The sequence below is a fragment of the Brassica napus genome, chromosome A4, assembly GCF_020379485.1.
Source record: "Brassica napus cultivar Da-Ae chromosome A4, Da-Ae, whole genome shotgun sequence".
Taxonomy (NCBI): domain Eukaryota; kingdom Viridiplantae; phylum Streptophyta; class Magnoliopsida; order Brassicales; family Brassicaceae; genus Brassica; species Brassica napus.
In genome coordinates, this window is record NC_063437.1 from 1,319,818 (window position 1) to 1,346,179 (window position 26,362).

Below are 26,362 nucleotides of genomic sequence, written 5' to 3' on the forward strand. Positions count from 1 at the left end.
AAGACTGAGGAAAAAAAACACAAATATATAGAATACTTTTACAAGAATGAAACAACTCCACCAAACATAGAAGAAGAGACAACAAAAAGACTTTTGAAGAACATAATTTGTATATGATATGGCAAACACATGAAAACAGAAACCAATCTCTCTTTATCACATAGAAGAATCATATCCCCTGTGATTGAACAGGTACTGCTGTTGATGACCTCAGCAATGGTTGCAGAGCTTTTACCACAATGCTCATGTTCGGCCTAAACTCTGATTCGTATTGCACACACAACGCTGCAACCGCCGCAAGCTGAGACACAAGAAGGAGAAAACATTTCATAATTAGTGAGTGGTTGGTTACACAGGTTAGTAATAAAAGCTTTATATATATACCTTTGCAACTGCTTTAGGAGGATAGTCTCCTTTGAGTTTAGGATCAACACACTGCTTCACTTTGTCTTCACTCAACCTCGGAGTAGCCCAAGTGACAAGACTCTGCTGGCCGCGAGGCATCGTATGATCAACAGGCTTTCTCCCAGTCAAAAGCTCCAAAAGCACCACGCCGAAACTATAAACATCACTCTTCTGCGTCAGCTGACCAGTCATAGCATACTCCGGTGCATGGTAACCGAACGTTCCCAAGACTCTCGTCGAATGGAGACGAGCAGCCATGTCAGGAGACTGATTAGACAGATTAAAATCAGCAATCTTGGCTTTGAAGTCTTCAAACAAAAGCACATTGCTTGAACGAATATCTCTGTGTATCACCACAGGCTGAACCTTCTCATGTAAATACTCAAGCCCTCTAGCTGCATCAACGGCGATTCTCACCCGTTGGATCCAATCAAGAGTTGGACCTGGCTGTGCCCCCTGAACTCCCTTCCTCCCATGCAAAATGTCATGCAAAGATCCCATGGTTGCAAACTCATAAGCGAGTATGCGGAGGTTCCCTTCGACGCAGTAACCAAAGAGCTGGACGAAGTTATCATGGTGCAGCTTAGAGACTCTTGAGACTTGAGTCAAGAACTCGATGTTTGATTCAGGCTCAGCTGCGTTGTCAAGCTTCTTGACAGCCACGGCTTTGCCGTCTTTCAAAGTTGCGTAGTAGGCTCTTCCGTAGGATCCTTCACCGATCAAAGACTTTGATCCGAAGTTATCAGTCTTTTCTTTTAACTCATCTAATGACAATGCAGGGACGTCGATGGATGGTGGCTCCTTTAAAGCAGCAGGCTTCAAAGCAACCGGTGCTCTTTTATTGTACCCTTCAATACAACAGAAAAAAACATTTATAAAACTTTTTTTTGTGAATAACCGGGAGGTGGTCCGGACCTTTAGGCCCGACTAATCCCCCAGCCGGGTGAATCTGTTGGTAATACCAAGACATGGCGTAAATCCAAACCCGAATGGGAATCGAACGAACCGACTCCAAACACTAAACCACTAACCCAACGAACCGTTGGTAATAATTAATTACATCGGCACTAAAAGAATCATCACTACAAGCTCCAAGCGCTAAACCACTAGCCCAACGAACGGTTGGTAATAATTTAAAATATTGGCACTAAGAGCATCTCCAAAAAGGAACTCTATTTTGAAGTTTCCAAAACTCTATATTTGAAGTTTCAATGTATTCTTCTCCAAAAGTAAAACTTCAAACCTAACTTCAAAATTATTTATATTTTACACTATAATCTTTATATTTGTCATAGTTGATGTAAATTCATAAAACTTCTATAAATAACTAGTACATATATATAAATATTACAGAACTATTAATTAAAAAAATCTTACACTAAAATATAAAATTATAAATAAAAGTACATAATTAAATATTAAACTGCAAGCAAATACTACATTATTCCATAAAATTATTTTCGTAATGCTCTCATATATGATCAACTAGTGCATTTCTTATACCCGCTGATAGTTTGATATCATCAAACGAAAAAATCCTTGATCTTTTAAACGAAAGTACAACAAGCAGGGAAAAAGGTCATGAGATAATTGAATTACGACTGTAAAATGAAGCAAAAAAATTAGCTTTTAAAGAAGTAAAAGAGGAAAATAAAGTATTTCTAAAAAACTTAGCTTCTATCGATGATGTTAATATTCGTGAATACATTCGATCTGAACAAAAAAGAATCGTACGAAAAAGGCGTCAAGAGCAACAACAACAATCATCTTCGGTTACACAAAATTTATTTGGGCAATATTTTGGAGATTTGGGAGGTTTTGGAGCAAATTTATCAGACTATTAGTGTTGTTATAATATTTAAATTTGAGTAATAATTATGTCTTCATGTGTCTTTTTAATAAGTTTTTATTATGGTTTTTTGTAATATTCTTGTTCTTTAATTCTAGTTTTAAAATATTATAAATCTTGTTTTAAAATTTTTATTTAATTTCATATGTAAAACTTAAATTTATAAAACAAATTTTAAATATTTATGAGATATAAAAGTTTTAAGGATTAAAACAATAAACAAAAAATATTTAAGAATTATAAATATGATCTATAATTATAATGACCAAAATGCAAATAAAAATATGAAACTTCAAATTTGAAGTTTTGAAAAGTGAAACTCTATATTTGAAGTTATAGAGTTTCTTTTGGAGATGCTCTAAAAGAATCATCAGAAAGAGCAGTTACCGTAATCAATATGGTGCTTGGGGCTTCTCAGGTGCTCGTTTTCAGAAGCATGGTAAGGCTCTTCGACGTGGCAAGCGCAGCACAACCACCTACGCATCTTTTCTCTCTTGCCTATGTAGAGATCGTCTACAGCTCTCGGTTTATCTAGCCGAACAAAGTATACTGGTGAACGATCGTCCGCCTGAAAATGTCATCACTATCATCAATACACTCACAAAGGTTTTCCTTTTTCATATCTAAACAGAGCCAAAAACAGAGGAAAAAACAGAGCCAAAAACAGAGCCAAAAACAGAGCCAAAGCAAGTTTCTTCAAACGAAACAGAAACTGTTTCTGATGTTATGGAGATTCTAAATATGGGTTGATTCGAGATTAACGCTAAAAGTTAAGACCTTTACACAAACCCATGAGCTGCTTTTAACACCTAGATTCGAAAAGGTGGAAGCTTTTGGGTATAAGACTTACCGCGAGACCACGGCGATGATAATCAGAATCCATTGAATACATACTTAAAGAACTCGAAACACCCACAAAAGAGGAAGAGATTTTAAGAAACAGAGATAAAAAGGAGAAAACAGCTAAGGGCATGTGTTAAAAAGCAAAGAGAGACAGAGAGGAATGATCAAGAATAGACACTTGTCGCGTAAAACAAAAATCCAAATTTAGAGAATTATATATAAAAGAAACAAGAGAAACATTTACCTGTAAACTCCGTATAATGATGATATGTTTCTAATGTTGGTTTTGTTGTTCTGTTTTGTTGGTTAGAGAGAGATAAAAGAGAGAAGAAACAGACGTGGGGGAACAGAGAAGCTTTGAGCGAAAGGACAGAGAGATATTAATGGAGGAGACAGAGACGCAAACGCGCTTGCTTCGACAAAGATATGTTTATTATCTTCTTCTCCTGCTTTCTGTCAGCATCATTTTTTCGATGGTCAAGTGTTTTTCTTCTGGATAAACATTCTTTAATACTACTAGTATGATTTTTTTGGCCTAACTCGGTCAACTCAAATCAAAGTCTTTAGTTTACGTATTTGACCTAAACTCGGTCTCTTTTAATCGGCCTTGTTCAACATTCCACTATTCTTGTATTTCAGTTCTCCATGCTGTTTCAGCCCATTATAGCTCATCATAGCCCATTATAGGCCCAAATCATTATTAAATATTCTACTAACCACCCTAGGGGTGGGCACTTTACCCGAAATCCGAAGTGGCATCTGAACCCGATCCGAAAAATCCGAACCGAAATCCGAACCGAAGTAGCAAAATATCCGAACGGGTATTGAATTAGGAGAGATTGGATATCCGAACCCGAACGGGTAATATCCGAACCCGAATGGATATCCGAAAATAACCGAACATATATATAATTAACATTATATTTCTAGTTTACATTTTTCATTTTATATAAAATATTTATATTGATACTACACATACTTTAAATTCATATGATATACATACAATTACGTAGAAGATGATTTGCTATTCACTTAAAATGCATGTCAAACTTTTTATTTCAATAATTAACAAAAAGTTACATCCAAAATTTAAAAACAATAACCAAATTAATTTCTTTTAAGTTTGAAAATGTTATGTCCAAATCTATTAACCATTCAATCTATTAAAAATAAAAAAATAGTTAAGTGAAAAGTTATATATTTAAATACAAGAAATTTGAAAAATGAAAATTTTCATTTTTTTCATCAAAATCTAAATATCCGAATCCGATCCGAAATAACCAAAACCGAACTAAAAATACCCGAACCCGACCCGAAGTACAGAAATACCCGAACGGGTTCTACACCTCTATACCGAAATACCCGAAAAATCCGAAATACCCGACCCGAACCCGAACGGTTACCCGAACGCCCACCCCTAAACCACCCTTTTCACGTTAATGATTCTTATATTACGCGCGTGAAAGTTTCACGTTCATTTAAAAAAAAAAAAATCTATTTATTATCAAATTATTTACTTCATTTTCAATTTGATCAGTAATTTTTAAATGCATATCACCGAGGGATTTTTCTTAATATGTAAAAAAATCCATATTTCAGTTGATAAATGATATATTTGTTATCAGTCAGTGATATTTTTTATTTTATAAATGAATATATTTTGGTTGATAAATGATATTTTAGGAATGATAATGCTTTTGTAACATTTGCAAAATTTATAAATTTCATACTCTGTTAGAAATTTTATCTAAATTAAATAAAAAACAAACGTGAAGGCAGGAAACACTCTTGTCCTGTCTGATCTCTCTCTCTATACACCACCATGATCTCTCTCACCGGAGGATCTTAGCTTCTTTCTCTTTCAAAAGCTCTTTAATTCCCATTTCCTCTTACACTAAACTGAAGAAAACATAATGGGTTTGAATCTCGAGGAGATCAAGACAAAGAAGAAGTTGACTTTTATTGGACTTGGGTTGGGACAGATCCTCTCCCTTCTCTGTACTTGTAATGTCTTCACATCTTCTGAGCTCGCCAGAAAAGGTTAAAATTTCTTCTTTTATGGTTTGTTAACATTATAACCCAACAGCTTCATGAACTGTCTGAAACCTGGTTTTGATAAAGTCATCTCCATTATTCATTTCTTAGGATATAATGTTCCAACAACACAATCGTTCCTCACTTATACGCTACTTGCAATTGTCTATGGAGGTATCATGCTATATAGAAGACCCACAATTAAGGTCAGTATTGAAGTTTCTAGCTTCACTCTTATGTTTCTGTTAACTTCTCATTGGATTATTAAAGATTGTTGTAGGGCAAGTGGTATCACTATTTCTTCCTAGCTTTAGCTGATGTGGAGGGGAACTTTCTTGGTAAGTCTTCTTGCATTTGTGACAATGTAGTGCAGGTTTTGGAGCTTAGGGATGTAATTACTTACATCACATTCTTGTTTGCTGTTGTGGTGTGAAACTGTGAAAAGTATATTATGTTTATTTTTTTACAGTGGTGAAGGCGAATCAGTACACATCGATAACGAGTGTGATGCTACTGGACTGCTGGGCGATCCCTTGCGTTTTGGTGCTGACTTGGGTTTTCCTGAAAACAAGATACAGATTGATGAAGATTAGTGGTGTGGTTATATGTATCCTTGGTGTTGTCATGGTTGTCTTCTCGGACGTTCACGCAGGGAGTCGAGCAGGTCAGAACATTCACTTAGCGTTGCCCCCAAGAAACCTCTGATTTAAGCATCTTATAGTGGTGGCGTTTTTCAGGAGGAAGTAATCCTGTTAAAGGAGATATTCTTGTTGTAGCTGGAGCAACCTTATATGCTGTCAGTAATACCACCGAGGTGAGCAAGTCTCTGCAAAAGGCTTGCATGACAAGTCAGATACTATAACAAGTCTTCTTGTTTCTTTTGTAATAGGAGTTCCTTGTGAAGAACGCAAACACAGTTGAGCTTATGACCTTCATGGGATTTTTCGGCGCAATCATTAGTGCCATTCAGATGTATCCTTCATTATGTTTCTTAGACTTGTATGTGTATATTCTCAAGGAAGTTCCTTGACTTGTCTATAGATGCATATTTGAACGCGGTGAGCTCAGAGCTATTGATTGGTCTGCTGAGGGTGTACGTTTCTTGCTGTATCACTTTCTATTTATGTTTCTTACACCAGTACTAACTTTGATGGTTTCTTTCTACACTTTCAGGCTATTCTTTTTCTTAGATTCGCAGTCTCGATGTTTCTCTTCTACTCATTACTCCCGGTTTTACTCAAGGTATTGAAACAAAACTGATGAAAACAAAACAGCTTTACTGTCCGCTTCCATGCATCTGAAACATTAACACGAGATAATGATATTGCCAGACCAGTGGTTCAGCAATGTTCACCCTCTCGTTACTCACATCAGACATGTGGGCTGTTTTGATCCGCATTTTCGCTTACCATGAGAAGGTTAGCTAGCTCACTTTGAAACTCAAACATCAGGAATTTTTCTTACATTTTATGTCTCTAGAAACCAAGAGATGAGACCAGTTAATTTCAGGTTGATTGGCTCTACTACTTGGCATTTGCTACTACAGCTATTGGACTGATCATATACTCAGTGTACAGTCTTTTTTTTCAATTATCTCTTCTACAATGATGGCTTTATCAAGAACAATAATCAGTATGTTTTCGCGTTTTTTTGTTGTTGTTGATATTCTCAGGAAGGAGAAAGATGAGGAGGACCAAAAAGATGAGCAGAGAAAGCTGTTGGATGAAGAAGGTCGAGTCAGTCTTATAGCTACTTCCACCGGAGAACCCTAACCAGAGAATTCCTTTTTCTGTAAAGTTTTTAAGAAACTTTTGTAATTTATAACAATAATTGGCAACTGTAAAGAGAGAAAAAAGCTTTATCTGATCTTCGTATAAAGTACAAAAGCATATCACTTTGATTACTTCTTTTTAATCATGCTATTGCGCATTTCTTTTAAAAAACCTTCGACATGTGTTTGGCAAAGTATAAGGATATCTCTAGCTTTAGAATCCATAATCTGCTCAGCTTTGAAAGTATAACAAGAGAATCATAGAATAGATTGGTTACTATTGTAATTAACCATAGTATAAATTCTATTCTACTATGTACATGTTTATACATAATGAATCACTCAGCATCCACAATATGGTATCAGAACCATAAAGAAGAAGAAAACAGCTAAGAGAATGTGCTAAAAGCAAAAGAGAGATAGAGAGAAATGATCAATAATAGACATGTAGAGTCTAGTTGCCAAAAAAAAAAGACATGTAGAGTCTATCTCTTTGTTTCTCGGCGAGAATGAGTATACTGAGGTTGGGTTTGTTGGTTAGCGAGAAGAAACAGAGAGATACTAATGGAGGAGACAGAGAAGCAAACGCTTTTAAAGGAAAATCAATCTTTGACAAAATATTTTTAACGGCTTTCACAAAAAAGAAGTTTTAAAAAATCTTAAATGGTTTTGATCGGTAACATATGTTAAGTTAGGGAGTAATTGGTTGAGTTGTAACTTTAGAAATTTACTTTAAAATTTTGTCTGTAGAATTTTTTTATTTAGCTTTAAGAACTTTAACTTTAAAATTTCCTACAACCAAAAAGATGGGGCTTTAGAAAATAAGACTTTTACAGCTAGTTTTTTTTGTTTTTGGCTGTAGCTTTAATTTTTTGGTTGTAGCTTTAAAATCTAATGTAAAGCATGATTGGTAGTTTTAAAGCTGTAGATAAAAATTAAAGCTAAAGTCACTTGCTAAATCCCAACCAATCACCCCCTTAAACACTTTGTTTTATGTTAACATTTTGAATGCTCCAATTGGTAGATAGTTATCAATCATGTATTAATGTTCCAACTGGTGACGTTTTCTATATGATGCTATGTATCATCACCACCACAATGCTTCTCACAAAAATAATAATTTGTTGTCAGTGGCAGAGCCAAGACTTAGGCACATGGATCAGTTGATCCAGGTGAAATCTGTGTAAATTATTATTTTTTATTTAACAGAAAAACCGAAAAACATATTACAAAAATTAGACAAATGACTTATGTAATATATGTTTGTAATGAAATTGACTCTCCTAAATTTTTTGGCCGCCTCCGCCACTGCTTGTAGTCTTAAAAATGATTCTCGTAAAACACTGATGTGTCGTCACCATATACAGCACGTAACACATTAAATTAATCTTCTTATGTATATTGATGTTAACCGTAAATGCCATCAGTCAGCGTATATAGTTATATTGAACTATCCCCTATACTAATCATATATAACTTACTAAATGTCTTTATATATAGACAATTGGAAAATAATGAATAAACATGCATAATGATCATGTGAAAAACTATGAATATGCATTCTTAAACGTTCCAAGTTACTTTCAAAATATGCATTTATACATAGACTTCGAATGTTTTAATCTGCCCGCACTGCACCGCAGTTAATAGTAACAAAAATCTTTACATATACCATATATCTATACATTGTTATAACTGTTAGAACCGCACCACAGTTGTACCGCTTGTCCCGCACCGTTCAATCCACTGTTACCATTCACAACTATAGAATATGACTTTTAAGTCAGTGTTATTTTCACAATACAAACATATATATAAAAAGGACACTTTTATATATAAAAACCTAAAATTATCCATTTTTTCGTTTTCATTTTTGCATCTGAATTTTCAATGCAAAAAATATAACTCATTAACTATGTACTCTAAACCCTAAACCAGAACTTTAAACCTTAACTGAAATGGTTCTAAAAGATGTGATTTGTGAAGTATTTTGATTTATTTTATATTTTACTGGAAACTTTTAAGGCGTAGTTATAATCACCTTCCAAGTTATCCATACTGCTATGGTAATCAATTATATAAGTTATATAGATTAATTATAACTAGACTTTGATTCGCACGTTCGTGCGAATAACTTTTCATTTTATAAATGTATAACTTTGTTATTATCTCAAATATTTGAAATAAATGATTTACATTTTAGTTTTATATAACTCTATAATATTACTGGTTAGGTTTCTTATTTGACATTATTAATTTATAATGATTTCTTCATTTATTTATTTATTTGGACATTTTTTTACAACAGTAACTAAACTATGACAATGATTTCTTTATACATTTCAATTTGTATTAATTGTTATTATATACTAATATATTTTCTAGTTCGGTACAATAAATTTGTAATATAAAATAATCAAATAGAGAATCTTCTTCAATATATGTATATATATTTTAATTTCTATAGTTTGCATACAATACATTAAGAAACAATAATTACCCTATAGAAATGATATTTTTTACGATAATTTATATTTGGGAAAATTTCCAAAAATGATTCACAACTTAATTTTAAATACAAAAGTGTATCTCAAATTCATTAAAATGCAAATATAATTCAAAAGGCTAGTGAAATTACAACAACCCCCTTATGACCAAACAAAAAACATGTATTTAGTTTTGCTGTTATAACCCTCTAATATTATAACCTTCGTTGTAAGTATTCTCGTACAATAGATCTTTAAAATAATTTTAAATTTTTATAAAAATATTTTGATGGGCAAAAAATTGACATCTTGTAACTATAAGCATTTCTAAATGATGTAAATTTACATTAAGTAAAATTGAATTATTTTCAACATAGATGAGTAAATGTAGACTGAGTCATGATAGTCGTTGGTTTAGGGTTTGGTAACATACGTTATAGTATTGTTTGTATTTAGGGTTAGATTTTGGAATCTTAACTTAAAAAAAATTGACCTATACATGTGTTTAGTTTTGTGTATATTAAACACTTTAGTTAGTTATTTGATTAGATTAGGGTTTAGAAGACTTCCCAAGAAGTCTTCTTACATGTTTCCGGCTAAAACGAAGTCTTCCAAAAGTCTTCTCATGTATTAAATCTTAAAAGTAATTTATAAAATATATTTTGATAGGAAAAAAATTCCAATCATGTAAATATAAAATTCTAAATGATGTGAATTTAATTTTAAATTTTACTAAAATTGAACTATTTTCAACATAGATGGGTGAATGTAAATTGAGTCATGATAGTCATTGGTTTAGGGTTTGGTAACATATGTTATAGTATCGTTGGTATTTTTAGGGTTAGATTTTGAAATATTAACTTAAAAAAAAACAATTAAATTTGACATATATGTGTTTAGTTTTGTGTATATTAAACACTTTGAAAGTTGATTTTAAATTTATTAAAGTGTTTTTTTGTTATTTAGTTAAGTTATTTGATTTTAAGGTGTAGAAATCTTTCATTTCAAAAATATTTACCTAATTAGAATTTTTGTTTCCAGATATAAAGAAAATGTATTCCGGTCAAATGGATGTAACACAAATATAATGTTTTTCACTCTACAAACTCTCCAACCTCTTTTTAATCTCTTTGAACATGAACATACCAAACTTTATATCCATTTTTATTCTTTTTCTTATGTCTTCTCACCGATTTTTTTTTTTTGCAGGTTTTCAAATCGTTTGTCACATTCCATTTGATATGGAAATACGGTAATTCTAAATTTCATACCTCTATTCTATATAATAGATTACGATATTTTGTATGAACTAACTATTCAAGGTTTCCTAATATGCATCAGTTATGAATGTTATGAATTCGTTCATCACGAAGAGAAGTTATAGAGAAGAAGAAAGAAATGTCTATAGATTAGATTATTTATAATGAGAACCATCACAACTTTCACAGATTCAAACATAAGATAATGAGGAGAGGAAGAAACAAATGAAATGTGTGAATAAATATTGTGTAAATGTTTGTATCAATTATAATATATTGTAAAGAATTATTATGCACAGTCGTATTAATGAACTGTCGAAGATTCAAATATAATTTACTCATGCTAGAACATATGAAGGTGAATATTATGGGTAGCAGAATAATCTTTTTAATTAGAGGAGGAACTTATTGTGTATTGTTAATATAATTGTAATGAATGTTACAGTTTTTAGTGATATGTGAATAGGTCTAAACTTAAAAGATAACTTTTAAATAGATAAAAGTAGGAGTTTAAATTAATAGTGTAGATATGTATCAAATTATCTCGACTTTTTAGAAATTTATGCATTATATATATTATATATATACTGTGTAGATTTTATGCAATATAGATTTCAGTATCATATTTTTGAATTAATGTTTAAATAAATTTAATTTATTGATACCATAGATATTAGCTTGCCTAGGAAATACATCAAATATTCCTCTAGCGGTGTTAAGTATAGAAAACATTTAATATAGCTTTCATAGGAAATGTTGAATATTTAAGCAATATTTAAACGTTAGTTTTATTTTGCTTCCAGCTTTACATAATAGTAAAAAATAAATAAATGTTGCCTTGATAGTAACAATAAATTTTTTTCTATACATATTAATCCTCAATGTGTGCAGTATTACTTTTAGATACTGGAAAGAATAATAAATTCAAATACCGAATAATCTTTATATATAAAAGAGAGTTTGATCTCTCCTGGTGAAGCCACCTCAGCATCCAGGTCACAAATTCGTGCTCTGTCGTGCTGACACGTGTCGCCTTTCCTCTCAATGCAGCGTTTCATTAATGTATGGTATCATGGGCTTTCCGTTTATTGTATGTTACTGGTCTTGGAATCGTGCAAACATCCGGCCTGGAAAGTGAAAACAGAAACTCTCTCCCCCTAACCCTAATACAGCTTAAACTAACCCACGAAGATCGTCTCTCATCTTCATGCGGCCGCGGTGACGTTTGCGCTTACTGTAACAGACTTCTTTATGGATTCCTCTTTAATCCTGTTGATTTATTCTCCCATGATGTGTCTTCGATGCGTTGATTAGGTCTGAAAGGCGGTGTGTGTTCAGCATAAATATGTGAGCAATCCTCATCTTGGACTCATCTTTTCTTTCAATTCTCTGAAAGTATCTCAAGTTAAGCGAGGCGGCGAGGGTCGACACACTCCTCATGTACGCCAAGGGTTGACATCGCCATTAACGATCGTCTAACTCTTCGACCCACTCCAACCACGATTCACAATTCAATGCGTTGTTCCTTTCTACAAGGCGGTAGATCTCCAGCTATAAGAAGGTCAGCTTTCATCCCGTGAGCATCATTATCATCCGCACATTTAGAAAGCTTGAGTTTAATTGATTTTGGTTTCGTTTCTTGATTTGTTTTTTTTAATGTATTTATGATTTGGGTATCGTTTATTGATTAAGAAACCTTGAGTTTTGATGATCTTGATTTCGTTTTATGTTTTTTCTGTTTGTTTTCGTTTATTAATTTAGAAAGCTCGAGTTGACAGAAAAAAAATTAGAAAGCTTTATTTTAGACGCTTTTGGTTTCGTTTATTTATTTTGTTTTTGTTTGTTACTGTAAGATTTTTTTGGTTTCGTTTATTGCTTCTTGAGTCCATATACCGTGTGCAGATATGTGTTGTTGATGAGACCGACTGACGAAGCTGTTTTGATTACCAGTATCCAGTTTCAAAGGTCTCGGTTACACTAGAACAAGAAGTTCTCACAACGCTTACACAAATACATCGATTTGTGAGAATAATCTTACGTCCCAAGTTTTTTAAAACTATAAACTGGTAAGCTCTTATACAATTCCCCAAGGTTGTTCTTAAGTCTGTTAATTTTGATTGCTTAAATTAAATTCTTTGCGCAGATTCTTCCAATCGCGTTCCCACGAGAACAAGCCAAGAATGACTCTGTTAGTTAAATACTTGGCAAGTTTCTATCGAATTTTCTTATTCATTTTTTGTTTAATTTGTGGGTTGTTTTAAATTCAAATTTCTTACTTCATTTCGATTGCGTAGATTGTAAATTAAAAAACAAGCAAGATAGGATACTCGGGGAGGTCAGAAATGAGAAAGTTGAGCAATGATGAAGAGATGGATGAGATTGGGATTGAGGTTTCAGGGTTGAATTATGAGTCTGATGAGTTGAACAAGAGCAGTAAGACTACTAAGAGTGTTCAAAATGGAGGAGGTAATGTAAGAATAGAATGCCTGCTAAGAATCCGATGGCTGAGAAGAGGAGGAGGTGGGTGATAGGCTTTACATGCTTAGATCAGTTGGCCCCAAGATCAGCAAAATAAACAATTACTTCTCTCTGATCTCCTCAAGGGCTTCGTCTTCATCATTTATTTATCGCCGTTAGAGTTCGATAGATTATGTGTTGTGTTTGTTGCGATGGAATTTCATTAACAACCACATACATTATGCATTAAACCTCAGACTTCGGTTCGTGTCAATTTCAAAGATACCACATGCAGCTGTTTATTAGCTTTCCAAAAAATGTTATTCACATACCCATCAATAGTGTCCAAAATAGTAGATTCAGTGATCCATTTCAGTTACGCAACTTGATATACAACAAACTCACTCAGTTGACAAAAAAATAACAAACACTCACGTGGATAGCTCACCGAACCTCCCGTACTGCATAGATTAAGTTTGGCTGATTTTCCACAGTAATTTGACGCCCAAAATAACAAGTCCCACATCATAAAGGATATCAATTGATAAATCAAAACTAATCCCTTTCTAGAATTGGAGACTTGGAGGCATGCTTAAATTATTGATCCAGAATACAAAACCAAATACACAAACACCATAAGATGCTACCTTAGATAACTAGATATTGATAGTAAAACAGAGGCACCCTCACATAAGGTACGAAAATAGTAACCCACCATAATCTACAAAGTTAGTTATATTAAAGAAATATGGCAAGGCTGAATCGAATGGATATACAAAAAAAAAAGATGACAAAAAAATAGCCATATAAATTTGCAAAACCTTCAACATTGTATATGTAAATAAAAAGATTAGTCTTTTTAATATATATATATATATATATATATAATTTAACCAACAAATAATATTTGGTGAAAATTTAGTCAACAAATAATATTTTTTTGAAGATACATAATATAACCCAATACATAAATATATAAGAGTACATAGAAAATTTCAACAATATATAAAAATTACAAAAAAGAAACCAAAACCACAACCCGGTCCATACCCAGACCGGGATAAACCAATTCCAAAGCTTAAAATGAAGGACAAGTAAGCTTTTCTACACCAAAAAAAAAAAAATTACCGAAACCAATTGCCACAATATGTTTAATATGTGTGAGAAGGTTGGCAGATGAGCTATGTTACCTTTGGTTGAGCGTGTTCATATTTCACTTCCGTTGACAACTCAGTCGATGGTCTCATAAATACATGTGTGGATTTATTTTATTTTTATGTAACCACAAACTTCTTGATATACTATAGATTGTTTGAGGCTTCATACAAAGAGATTGTGATTGAATATAACTCAGTTCTCTCTTCTCAACTCATGGTTCTGAGTATAAGTGATACCTTACAATCAATAAGTGATGAGACTGTCCCATAAATTTCACTTTGATAAAGTCTATGATTGTTTCTCTGCGTTTGTGTTTCAATGTTATATCTTTTATTTTATCTTTTCCAACTTCGTTGATCAGAGCAACGAATACACAACTATTAAATAGTTTTTGTAATTCCTACTAGATTTTCTGCCAGCTAAATATATTTTGTCAAATTGAATTATAAATAATATATATATATGTATATATTATTACATTCTCTGAATTATTATTTTTTTTTGTAATTTTGTGTTCTCTAAAAAATAGAGAATATGAAGGTTTTTGTAGTTCTTACTGTCTCAGACTGTCTAAGTTGATGAAAAAAAGAGGTTATTGTCATTTTAATTCTAACAAAAAATATTTATTAAAAACAACAATATGATCTTAGAATTTTTTTTCTATTATTTGTTTGTCTATAATATCGCTTTCAATGTATAATAATTTTAAATGCTTCATACAAATAATATAAATTCATATAAATAGTTTTTATTATAACTTCCCGCCCGTAGGGCGGGCCAACCCTAGTTAGTAGAAAAATATTGCTATTGGAAACCTAATGAGTATATAAGATGAATGTGTTAATCGACCTTAATTACACAAACTTGACAATATTCTCACAATTGTTTACAATGGCTTATATTTCTCTTTTTTTTTTTTTTTTTGTCGTCAACTACAGACTCATACTGATTCTGTGAACCACTCCGGTAGATGTTGATCCATGTGAACGACAAATGACGGTTGTTTCCTGGCACTACGTGCTAGGCTATCCGCTCTTGAGTTTTGCGTTCTTGGTACATAGATAATCTCCGAACGTGTGAAAACCTCTTTCAGGGACTTAATATCTTCCAAATAACTTGCAAATACTGGCCATTCTTCTGGTTCCGAAACTATCTTCACCAACTGAGAACAATCCGTTGCAAATGTAACCTGAAACTGGCGTAAATTTTTCATGCATTCCATTGCCCAAACTGGCTTATATTTCTCTTATGAGCTTCAATGTGTGCAGTATTACTTTTGGTTTCGTTTTCGTTGGGATCTCTTCGAAAATTCCCAGCGGATTTTTTTCCGTCGGAAACCCCGTCGAGAATCACTTTGTTTTTTTTGGGAGTATACTTAAAATTCTAAATTTAATCTAGATATAATGGCCAACAACCAGTTTCCCTGGAGCATTTATTTGTGTTATTAGTTACCCTCATTGATGACAAATCCATAATCAATTTCGTACTTACTCTATATTTATCTTAATGGAATCAACTACTAATACTTCAAGGATGTGACTGGTAACCATCAAGGAACATTAGGAATGATTAGAAAAAGAATGAATAGGAATAAAATTTTGGGAACGATGAGGAATATTAAATGTTTTCTATACTTAACACCGCTAGAGGAATATTTGATGTATTTCCTAGGCAAGCTAATATCTATGGTATCAATAAATTAAATTTATTTAAACATCAAAATTAACAAGAAACAAATTTGCATTATAATTCTCTACAAAAAAGGGAATGAGAAAGAATGAAGAGGAAAAAATATTTTCGAGGAACATTAAAGAATGCAGTGTTCCTCTTCGTTCCCTTGGTTACCACAGATATGGAGACCTGCACGTCAAATCCATGATCAAATAGTATGTCCATGGGTTTGATTGGTAGTAAGAACTCTATACATTAATAATGTTGGAATTATTATATTTTTTAATTAATAGAGTTATTAATTTACAAAAAAAAATTGTTTATAGATTTTTTCTGTTTTTGAATATTTTTATTTATAAAATACGAAAATAGTTGATATTACTGTGTATACATTAATAAATTTTAGAAATTAGACTTTCATATTGTATTACTATATTTTATGGTGTATATTTTTATGTTTCATATAATCTGGCTAACTATTATCAAAATATATTAAAATTTTAAGAAAATAAAGATAATTTCATTATGAATGTAAAACCAACAATATATAGATAAATTATTAATTTATGATTTTAATGAGACCATATATTTACATAAGACATTCTAAACAATTATTATTTTATTGATTTATCGATATGTGTCATATTTTGAATTGATCTAACTCAGAACCAAAGAAATTTATTAATTTATAAAAAAACTATTAATTTATAGACTTCCTACTGTACTTGGGACTAACATGGAGTAAAAAAAGATGAATGAGAAAAGTTACAAAAAAGAGAAACAATAGAGTAAATTTTTTTACTCTAACTAAACTCAAAGTAAAATTGTGTGTTTGTTCTTTTAAATATAGTACCTGGAATAAATAGGTGAAATAGTATTTCACTTGACTGATAATTTTTTAGTGGAATTTGGAATAATATAAAGTTTAAAGTAAATTTTTACTCTTTAGTAAACCATACGATCACAGTCTATATAAACCGAAGGTATCAAAAATTGAAATTCAAAACCATATAGACTAATTGTACTAGTCATAAATTAACGTTAAATTAAATCGGTGAGTTAACCAATATTATCCAAAAATATAATCAATCAACAATAATAATATTCAGTCTGGAATTTTGGATAATACATAATTGAATGATTTCCTTACTTATGCATAGGATCTACTCGTTTACCGGTGATTAATGTCTTCGTTGTCCCAGTGGAGTGGCTTGTGTGCGCGTGTTTCTCCAGCGCTCGAGGCGTCTCGAGGTTTGGGGTTCTCGCAGCCCATTGTGCAGTTAGTAAGGCGAGGTTCCTCCTCTTCGGCGCTTCTGAGGCATCTCTGGGTTCGTCGTGTGTTGGCTTCGGCAGTGTCTCGTTGGCGTGTGCGTCTGCGGCTTTGGTTCGTTTCAGAGTCGTCTATGGCTTTGTCTCTGCCCGTGTTCATGGTGCTTCTTTCTTGACCCCCTCAGGCCTCGGCTCTTCCCCCTTCGGCTTCTCCTGTGTTCGTCTCGGCTGCGCTTCATTGTTCTTGCTTATGTTCCGGTTAGCTAGCCGGCCAGTGTTCTGGTTCTCAGGATCTGTCCGTGTCTGAGTCGCTCTTTCTCTCCGAGGGGTCTTCGGTTTAGGTGGTGTCTCGGGTTTTCTTGGTTTGAACTCATCGTCCCAGCACTGGAGTTAGTCGCTTGCGTTCTGTCTTCCAGTGGATGGGTTCTTCCGGCTGGTGTTGATGTTCTGGTGTGCCTTTGTGGAGATGTTGCTGTCCTCAACCCGTTTTGTAAAGGTCTTTGGCGTATAGCTACTTTGTGGCTGTCCGTCGGAATAAGGCTCGGTCTTGTTAATGTAGGTGTGCTAGGCCTCTGGCTTGACTGGTGTCGTGTTGACGGATGTTCAGGAAGTCTGTCTCGAGCTGTTTTTGGTCGAGCCAAATCATAAAGAGCAGTTCATCGGAGAGGCCAAAATTACCGGGTTCTGTCTCTTGTTTTAACTGTAGTTTAACCTCTTGCGGCAAGTGGTAAGTATGGAATGGTTGAAGCCGCTTGATTTCGGTTTGGTTGGTTGTGTCTGTCCCTGCTAGACTAGATCGAGTTGTTTAGATTTTGTTTATTTTTCTGTTTCTTGTTGTCTCTGTACTTCTGTCAAAAATTTGAAAATTGACAATAATATCTTTACATTTAAAAAAAAAAAAAAAAACTATTAGTACCAAATTTTTCAGGAAAGACCTAACGTGGAAAACGTGAGGTTGGGACAGGTTAGTTGAAACTTGAAAGAAATCAAATTACTGATGGACACGTGACAGACAAAGCCCAAGAAACTTGGTAATAAATAGTGTAGTTTTGTGGTGCTCAATGAATATCCAAACGAACATTTATTTGTTTGAACATATGGGGTAGGGGCCTAATGTGGGGAACCAAAATAAATTCTAAAACAAGACCAAAATGTTCAAATGAAATGAAGTCTTTTGTCGGCAAGCTGTGAAATGAGTTTGGTACTATTTTCACATATCTTTTTTTTTACTAGAAGGGCTAGTATCTCGCATTTAATTATGGAAAAATTGTCAAAAATGATTGATTTTGAATACAAAAGAATACCTTAAATTCAATCAAATGCAAAAGTAATCTAAAAACTAATAAAATTATAACAATTTCATTATGACTAAACAAAAAAATTATTGAGTTTTACCATTATAACCATCCGCGTAAGAATATTTACAAATAGATCTTTTTAGAGAAGACTTCTTTGTTTTTATAAGTCTTCTTGTTCAGTAGATCTTAAAAATAATTTAAAATTTTTATCAAAAAATATTTTGATGGGAAAAAATTGAAATTATGTAATAATAAACATTCTAAATGATGTAAATTTATTTTTACTAAAATTGAATTATTTTCAACATAGATGAGTGAAAGTAAATTAACTCATGATAGTCCTTGGTTTAGGGTTTGGTAACATATATTATAATATTGTTTGTATATTTATGATTAGATTTTGAATTCTTATTTTTTGTTTCATTAATTTTTTTTGACCTATATGTGTTTAGTGATTATCTAATAACTTGATTTAAACACTTTCTAAATATCTTTAAAAGTTTAAGGAAGTGTTTTTTTTTGTTTAGTTATTTGATTATAGGGTCTAGAAGACTCACAGAGACATATCCCACCTAAATTTTAGTAGAATTTAAGGTTCCCGCCTATATTTTAGAAGAATTTAGGTTTCCCGTCTAAATCGAAGTTTTCCAAAAGTCTTCTAGAAGTCTTCTAGAGGAAGTCTTCTCATGTATTAGATCTTAAAAGTAATTAATAAATTTTATAAAAAATATTTTGAAAGAGAAAAAAAATCCAAATCATGTATTAATAAACATTTCTAAATTATGGAAATTTAGTTTTACTAAAATTAAATTATTTTTAACATAGATGAATGAATGTAGATTGAGTCATGATAGAGCCTTCAGTTTAGGGTTTGGTAACATATGTTAGATTTTGAAATATTATCTTTTTAATTTTTTTTAGTTTGACATATATGTGTTTAGTGACTATCTAATTACTTGATTTAAACACTTTCTAAGTTTCTTTTAAGTTTAAGAAAGTGTTTTTGCTTAGTTATTTGATTATAGAGTCTGGAAGACTCCATGAAGACTTTGGTTTAGGGGTTAGTAACATATGTTATAGTATTGTTTGTATTTGGGGTTTAATTTTAGAATCTTAACTTTTTTAAAAAAAATGATCTACATGTGTTTAGTTTTGTGTATATTAAACGTTTTATAAGTTGATTTTAAGTTTAATGAATTGTTTTTTGCTATCTAGTTAGTTATTTTATTAGGTTATGGTTTGAAAAACTTCTAGAAGGAAGTCTTCTAATATATTTCGCCTAATTTTTAGTAGAATTTAGGTTTCCCGCGTAAAGCGAAGTCTTTCAGAAATCTTTCAGAAGTCTTCTCATGTATTTGATTTTAGGGCCTATAAGATTTCACAAGAAGTCTTCTCTTAGAAGACTTCACAAGAAGTCTTATGTATCGAAAATATTTAACCTAACATGAATTTTTGTCTCCATATATAAATAAAATTTACACATTCTCTTTCTTCTTCTCAAATGGCTGCAACAAAATTATAATGTTTCTCACTCTAACTCTCCAACCTCTCTCTAATCTCTTTCAACATCAAAACACCAAACTTTAAATCTATTTCTCATATTTTTTATGTCTTCTCACTAATTTATTTTCTTTTTGCAAATGTTTCATTACATGGTTCTCATCTTTCACTCATTCAAAGGTAGATCTATAAATTTTGGATATGTATTATTGTGTGCTTTGTATATTAGATTCTAAAATGCTATAGATTCAACTTAATGTGACTGTTTCGTTTATTATTTAAGCATAAAATTGTATTTTTGAAGTTTTTCTCTGTTTTGAAGCCATTTGAATGTTTTTGAATTTGCAGGTTTTTTATATCTGAGACAGATTTTGGAAGACTTCTCAGAAGACTTTCGGACGACTTCTCAGAGTACTTTAGGCAAGTGTTCTAATGCATTTTATGCTAGAAGACTTCCCATCCGAAGTCTTCTGCCCAAAGTGGTACAAATTTTAGATATATATTTTGTGTGTGTTTATATATTAGATTCTAAAAAGTTATAGATTCAACCTAATTTGATTGTTTTGTTTATTATTTAAGCATACAAAATTATTTTTGAAGTTTTCTCTATTGTGAAGCCATTTGAATGTTTTTGAATATACAGTTTTTTCAGATCTGAGTCAGACTTTGAAAAACTTCCCAGAAGACTCTTGGAAGACTTTTGGAAGACTCTCGGAAGACTTCTTGGGAAGTCTTCTAATGTATTTTATGCTAGACGACTTCCCGCGAAGTCTTCGGGAAGTCTTCCGAAATCTTCTGCCTGAGGTGGTACAAAGGAATGATGTCAAGTGGAGTCCAAGCTTATATATGTGGAGGAATTATATCTAGCTTCATGTGTAATAGTTTTGTTATGGTCTGTTTTATGATTTGTATGTGTATTATTTTAGGTGTGAATTCTTTTGTAAACTTGAAGAGATGTTAATCAAAAGAATTTGGTATATATTTTCATGTTTTTCCCCAAGTACTTGACATTCAACATACAAAAAAAATTTTAAACCATTCTACCCACTCATAACAAAACATAATAACACAAAAGCTTAGTCAAATTACTAAAACTAAGAAAGAAGACTTCACAAGAAAACTTAGTCAAATTCACAAAAAATCAAACTTTAATTTTAAGTGAAAGTTGAAATTTTAAATCTCATGTAAGTTCAAAATTATACCTTATAATCTTAAGAGACACATTAAACCACATGATTTGATATTCTTGAAGTTACTTAACACCTTTGAAAATTAAAAGTATAACTTGAAGTTACTTAACACTCTTAAAAATCTTACATAGAAGACTTCTCCAGAAGTCATCTTCTCGGATTAGCTAGAAATATTAGTAAACATAAATATTTGAAATCTCATAATTATCACCAAATAAGTTATGAATTTCATCAAGGAGCCCCAATATTGACTAATACACATGAATTAATAAGAAAATATTTAAAAACCATTTTAATTGTAGAAAAAATGAAAGTTTATTAAAAATTGACGTAGAAGACTTCTCCGAGAAGACTTCTTAAGAAGTCTTCTATTTAGGTCATTTTTAAAATTGCAAATTTACAAAGGAAGACTTCTTAAGAAGTCTACTCTACAGAAGACATCCTGAGAAGTCTTCCTTCGTAAATATTGGCTTAATTTTGAATTTGAAAAGTTCTAAAAAATGCCAGAGAAGACTTCTCAGACTTCTCATGTTTATCAAGAAGTCTTCTCGGATAAACATGTTAGTTTTACAAATTGACTGAAGTTTGTCAGAAACTTGACATTTTTTAAAAGAATTCTAGGGAAATCTTCTCGGTCTCGGATAAACATGTTAGTTTTACAAATTGACTGAAGTTTTTCAGAAACTTAACATTTTTTATAAGAATTCTAGGGAAATCTTCTCGGAGAAGAATTCTATAGAAGTTTTCTCAATGTCGTAAGAAGTTTACCTGGAATACTTTTGCAATTGACTATATCTGATTTTTCCAGAGAAGACTTCTATAGAAGTCTTCTCTCGTAACCAAAGTTTTGACCAAAACCCGGAATAAAATTTGAAAAGACTTCTAAAGAAGTCTTCTCATTAATATTAAATGTTTCAGTATTATTTTTCAATTGCAAAAGTAACCCACACAGACTTCATACGTGAGAAGACTTCGGGAAAACTTTCAAAAGACTTCTAAGAAGGTTTTTCCGAGAAGTCTTCTATAAAAAGTCAAATTTCTCACAAACTTTGGTCAATTGCAAAACTAACCTATTTTTCCGAGAAGTCTTCTCTCGGATTTTCGTTTTTTCTTCTTAATAAAGCAAAGTTAGAAGACTTCTAGGTAAGTCTTTTTGATGGAGAACACATCTAGCAAAGTCTTCTGAACGTCCTCTTGAAGTCTTCTGAAAGTCTTTGCGAACAGATCTGAGAAAAAAATGATTTCATATCTTGAGCTTGCGAGATTACTTGTTTTGCTTCTCAAAGTACCCATAAATTCATTACAAAAAGGTACCAAGTCGTTAATGACCTTGAATCATGAGCTTCAATATCTCTATGAACCTTACAAAGCTTGGAATCAAAATCTTAGTTTTTTTAGTTGAATTTGAAAAGAAAGTGAAAGAGATGTGACTTGTGTGCATAAGTAATGAGATATGAAGAGTAAAAATCGAAACTTTGGTGCATTAAGAGCTTTAAATTGGTTGTTCATGGTGGTTAGTATATTGATGGCAATGATAATATTGTAAATACATGGTGAATGTGAGGATGATAAGGTAAAAGAATCATTTGTAAAAAAGAAAAAAAAATGTAATTGCATTTTCGTGAATAAGTCAAAATTTTAGGGTGAATAGAGAAAAAAGTTTCAAAAAAGCATAGGTTATTTTTTGTATTTGACTTGAAAATTAGGTCATATTTGAGAAAAACCCCTTTGTTATATTATACTCATTTTGTTTTATAATAAGTGTCACTTTAAGTTTTTTATTTTGTTTCAAAATAAATGTCATTTTACATTTTCAATGTAAATTTGTACATTCAATCTACTTTTTACCCTTTTGAATAACCAATAGATTTTTATTTAAATCATTCTCATTTAATTAATCATACATTAAATAGTAATATATTAGTCTACTACACATTTTTTTTAATTTAGGTGAAAATGTCAAAATGATACTTATAATGAAATGGATGGAGTATTGCGAAAGTATATTCAACAACTTTGTATTCACTATTCCGAACAACAAAAAATCTAGTAATAGTGAATTTGTAGATGGTCAACAGCATTAGAGTCGTTGATTCTTGATAGCTGTTGACCCAAAAAATCTAGTAATTAGTTGATTCCTGATAGCTTGTATATTCAACGACTTTGTATTCACTAATCACTATTCCGAACAACAAAAAATCTAGTAATTGCGAAAGTCGAGTAGGACCATCTCCATTAATCAATTTCCACTTTGGACTTCTTACAAAAAATGTAGTTCTATAAAGATCATTTGTGACTACGCTCAAGGTTTTATTCAGCTTTGACTCGCCCATACACATTTCTTCATTTTTCTCCCAAGAGTGAGTAAATTCGAAAGTAATAATTCGCCCCTCCTAAACTAGATAATATCATAGCTTCCTCAATTGCTTCACTGAATTTGTTCTAAAAGTTCAGGTTTTGGAATATGAATTTTAACCAGCCGAGAGAGATGTATCCAGGGATGTGGCGGTATCCTATGAATCCCGACCTTTGTTGTATCTACAGAGTCCCGAACCGTCTACGTGAAGTAAATCCAGAACCCTACACGCCTCAAATAGTCCTCATTGGACCTCTTCACCACTCAGTAAAATCTCAAGCTCTCAAGGCTCTTTATCTTGGAGATGATATCACATACACAAAGTCAATGGCCTACTTAGACATGGAAGAGCATAAGAAGACTTACCTAGCAGAATTCGCAGCAAGGATTGAAGGGGAAACCACCATCGATGAATTAAGGAGAATGATCAAAGAAGAGGAAGAGACAATCAGGGCAAGCTATCAAGAATCAACGGCATGGATTCAATCCTCAGAATTCGTGGAGATGGTCCTACACGACTCTGTTTTCATTATAGAGTTCATACTGAGGTTTAGCGGAGTAGTAGAGAAGAAAGGAGATCCTCTCTTGGCCGGTCTATCTCTTGGAATCACAGTCTATCATGATCTCATCTTGCTCGAGAACCAGCTTCCTTTTTTTATCCTGGATAAACTCTTCAATCCAATCGTCAGAAGAATCTGGCCTCACCTTACATTCCGGGACCTGATCATCAGTTTCTTTGGATTCCAAGGTAAAATCGGAAGGAATTCCAAATTTAGACATTTCACTGATTTGACCAGGTGTGTTCGCGTGGAGACACTTCCTAACCTTGATGTTTGGAAATCCAAACCCATAGAGCATATGTATAATGCAGAGAAGCTAGATAGTGGGGGAGTAAAATTTAAGGCAGTAGGAAATGATTTATCATTATGTGTGAGCTTCAAGAATGGTTGTTTGAAGATTCCTTGTCTGACGGTTGATGACAGCCTTGAGATGAAACTGAGAAACATAATGGCTCTTGAGCAGTGCCATTACCCTAACAACGCCCACGTATGTAGCTACGCCTTATTCCTAGATTATCTAATTGACACTAATAAAGACGTTGACTTGCTTCTCGAGAAAGGTAACTCATTTATCCTTATTTATATCAGTATAAATATAAAATTTGTGTGTATTGAATGATTTGTGGTGGTTTCGGTTTGAAAGGAATACTAAAAAGTTGGATTAGGCAACCCGCTAAAGTTGCGCAGATGGTGAATAAGCTCGTGACAGGCATCGTAGATCCTGGTTCTTACTATTATGATATAGCGGGTGAAGTGAACGAGTACTATAGAAACCCAGTGAATAGGTCAAAGGCCATCCTCAAGCGTGTGTATTTTGGTAACCCGTGGACAGGGACAGCCACCATCGCAGCTATGTTTCTATTAGTGATGACACTTATTCAGACTTGGGCATCAATCGTTCAGGTTAAACAGAACGAACCTTAGAGATGCTGTTGCATCTCTATCTCTATCTCTAGTTCGTTTCCACTTTCCAACTTTGTCGTGGGTACTACGTTATTTCTAAATAATCTTGCAGATTAATAATATTCTTCTTTTGTATTTTCTAGCTCTCTTTTATGATAGTTAATCTGTGTCCTGAAGCTATTATGACATTGGTATAAGACTTGTTATGATAAGGTTTTAGATGATATTGAAAATTTTGGCACTACGACATGAGATCTTTTTAAAAAAAGAACAGAGTACTCTTTCCATTTTAAAATAATACATGTTTTAAGATTTTCACGCTTATTAATAAAATATAGTAAAACTTAGTTATTAATGCATAGTATTTTGTAATTTTATAGTTTCTATATTTCTAAACCAATAAGACTTCAAGAAATGCAATTAATGTTCTTGAAATTCATAATTTTTCATTATTAGTTGACAAAAAAATGCATTGAAAAAATAAAAATACATCTTTTTGAAACAATTTTTTTCTAGAATATATATTTTTTTTGAAACAGATGGAGTATAAAACATGCTCGGACCACTAGCAGCAACCAAGGAAATTAAATAGTTTCTCACAATGCATGAAACTACCGAAGAGTTGTTTGCATGAAACTACCGAAGAGTTATTCCTTAATGTCTCCTAGTTCAATTGAATAACACTGGAATTCATTCTAAAATCCAAATACACTAGACTAAGACCCGTGACTCGTGGGATGAGCATTATACATATATATTATTTTATGTATTATATGTTTTTACATATTATGAAAAATAAATAAAATCAGTAACTATATAATTAAAATGGTGCGAACATGTAAATCAATTTTATTAATCCAAACAACATATTTTTTCTATTTGATAGGATATATAATTAAATTTAAATGATATTAACATACATAATAAATTTTTAATATTAATATATATTAAATGATGTTTTCTACTCATATGGTTTTTTTGATCATGTGTATCTTTTATAGCAAAAAATTTAAATTATTGATAAGAAAATTTTCATTGTGGTATTAATAGTTTTAGTAATTTGTAATTTTAAAAAGATTAAGTTGTCCATGTTTGTTCATAACTTTTATCAATATGATAGAAGATCCCCTAATTTTTATCAAATTTTATTATTTAAAATCATTAATTGTCATTTATATACTTTTAGCCATATTAGGCAATTCTGCAACTTTTATTTAAAGAAATAATAAAAACCATTTATAAAAAATTTATGGTTAGTTTAATAAAAAAACTTATTATAAAATTAGATGTATCAACATATTTTTCTAATGATTCTAAAAATCATCATAGTGATGACATGTGATTACAAACTTG

The 26,362-nt window shown here is 32.1% G+C and overlaps 3 protein-coding genes and 1 long non-coding RNA gene across 8 annotated transcripts; 3 read left to right on the forward strand and 1 right to left on the reverse strand.

The window, feature by feature from the left end:
- Window positions 1-5: 5 nt before the first annotated feature.
- On the reverse strand, window positions 6-3,591 carry LOC106445139 (PTI1-like tyrosine-protein kinase 3). 4 transcript variants are annotated; one of them, XM_013886651.3, is made up of 4 exons: window positions 3,342-3,591; window positions 2,642-2,822; window positions 385-1,253; window positions 6-301 (listed from the first exon to the last, which is right to left on the reverse strand). In XM_013886651.3, exons 2-4 carry the CDS (start codon window positions 2,736-2,738, stop codon window positions 170-172), a joined length of 1,098 nt encoding a protein of 365 aa, XP_013742105.1. In that variant the 5' UTR covers window positions 2,739-2,822; window positions 3,342-3,591; the 3' UTR covers window positions 6-169. The 4 variants fall into 4 exon arrangements, with proteins under 4 accessions (XP_013742105.1, XP_022573596.1, XP_022573597.1 ...); XM_022717875.2 differs by having other exon boundaries at window positions 2,642-2,825; window positions 3,354-3,584; XM_022717876.2 differs by having other exon boundaries at window positions 2,642-2,837; window positions 3,342-3,525.
- A 1,148-nt stretch (window positions 3,592-4,739) lies between these two features.
- LOC106445141 (solute carrier family 35 member F1-like) lies at window positions 4,740-7,053 on the forward strand. Its single transcript, XM_013886654.3, has 11 exons — window positions 4,740-5,137; window positions 5,243-5,337; window positions 5,412-5,469; window positions 5,601-5,795; window positions 5,869-5,945; window positions 6,021-6,103; window positions 6,173-6,224; window positions 6,305-6,373; window positions 6,463-6,549; window positions 6,641-6,702; window positions 6,804-7,053. The coding sequence occupies exons 1-11, from the start codon at window positions 5,011-5,013 to the stop codon at window positions 6,901-6,903; spliced, it is 1,005 nt and encodes a 334-aa protein (XP_013742108.1). The 5' UTR covers window positions 4,740-5,010; the 3' UTR covers window positions 6,904-7,053.
- A 4,572-nt stretch (window positions 7,054-11,625) lies between these two features.
- On the forward strand, window positions 11,626-12,857 carry LOC106445144. Of its 2 annotated transcripts, none has more exons than XR_001288397.3 (3): window positions 11,626-12,208; window positions 12,598-12,713; window positions 12,791-12,857. It is a non-coding gene; the product is annotated as an uncharacterized LOC106445144 (long non-coding RNA). The 2 variants fall into 2 exon arrangements; XR_001288396.3 differs by having other exon boundaries at window positions 11,636-12,208; window positions 12,550-12,713.
- A 9,560-nt stretch (window positions 12,858-22,417) lies between these two features.
- Window positions 22,418-25,253, forward strand: LOC106449110 (UPF0481 protein At3g47200-like). Its single transcript, XM_022717879.2, has 2 exons — window positions 22,418-24,666; window positions 24,750-25,253. Exons 1-2 carry the CDS (start codon window positions 23,655-23,657, stop codon window positions 25,028-25,030), a joined length of 1,293 nt encoding a protein of 430 aa, XP_022573600.2. The 5' UTR covers window positions 22,418-23,654; the 3' UTR covers window positions 25,031-25,253.
- The last annotated feature ends 1,109 nt before the right edge of the window (window positions 25,254-26,362 follow it).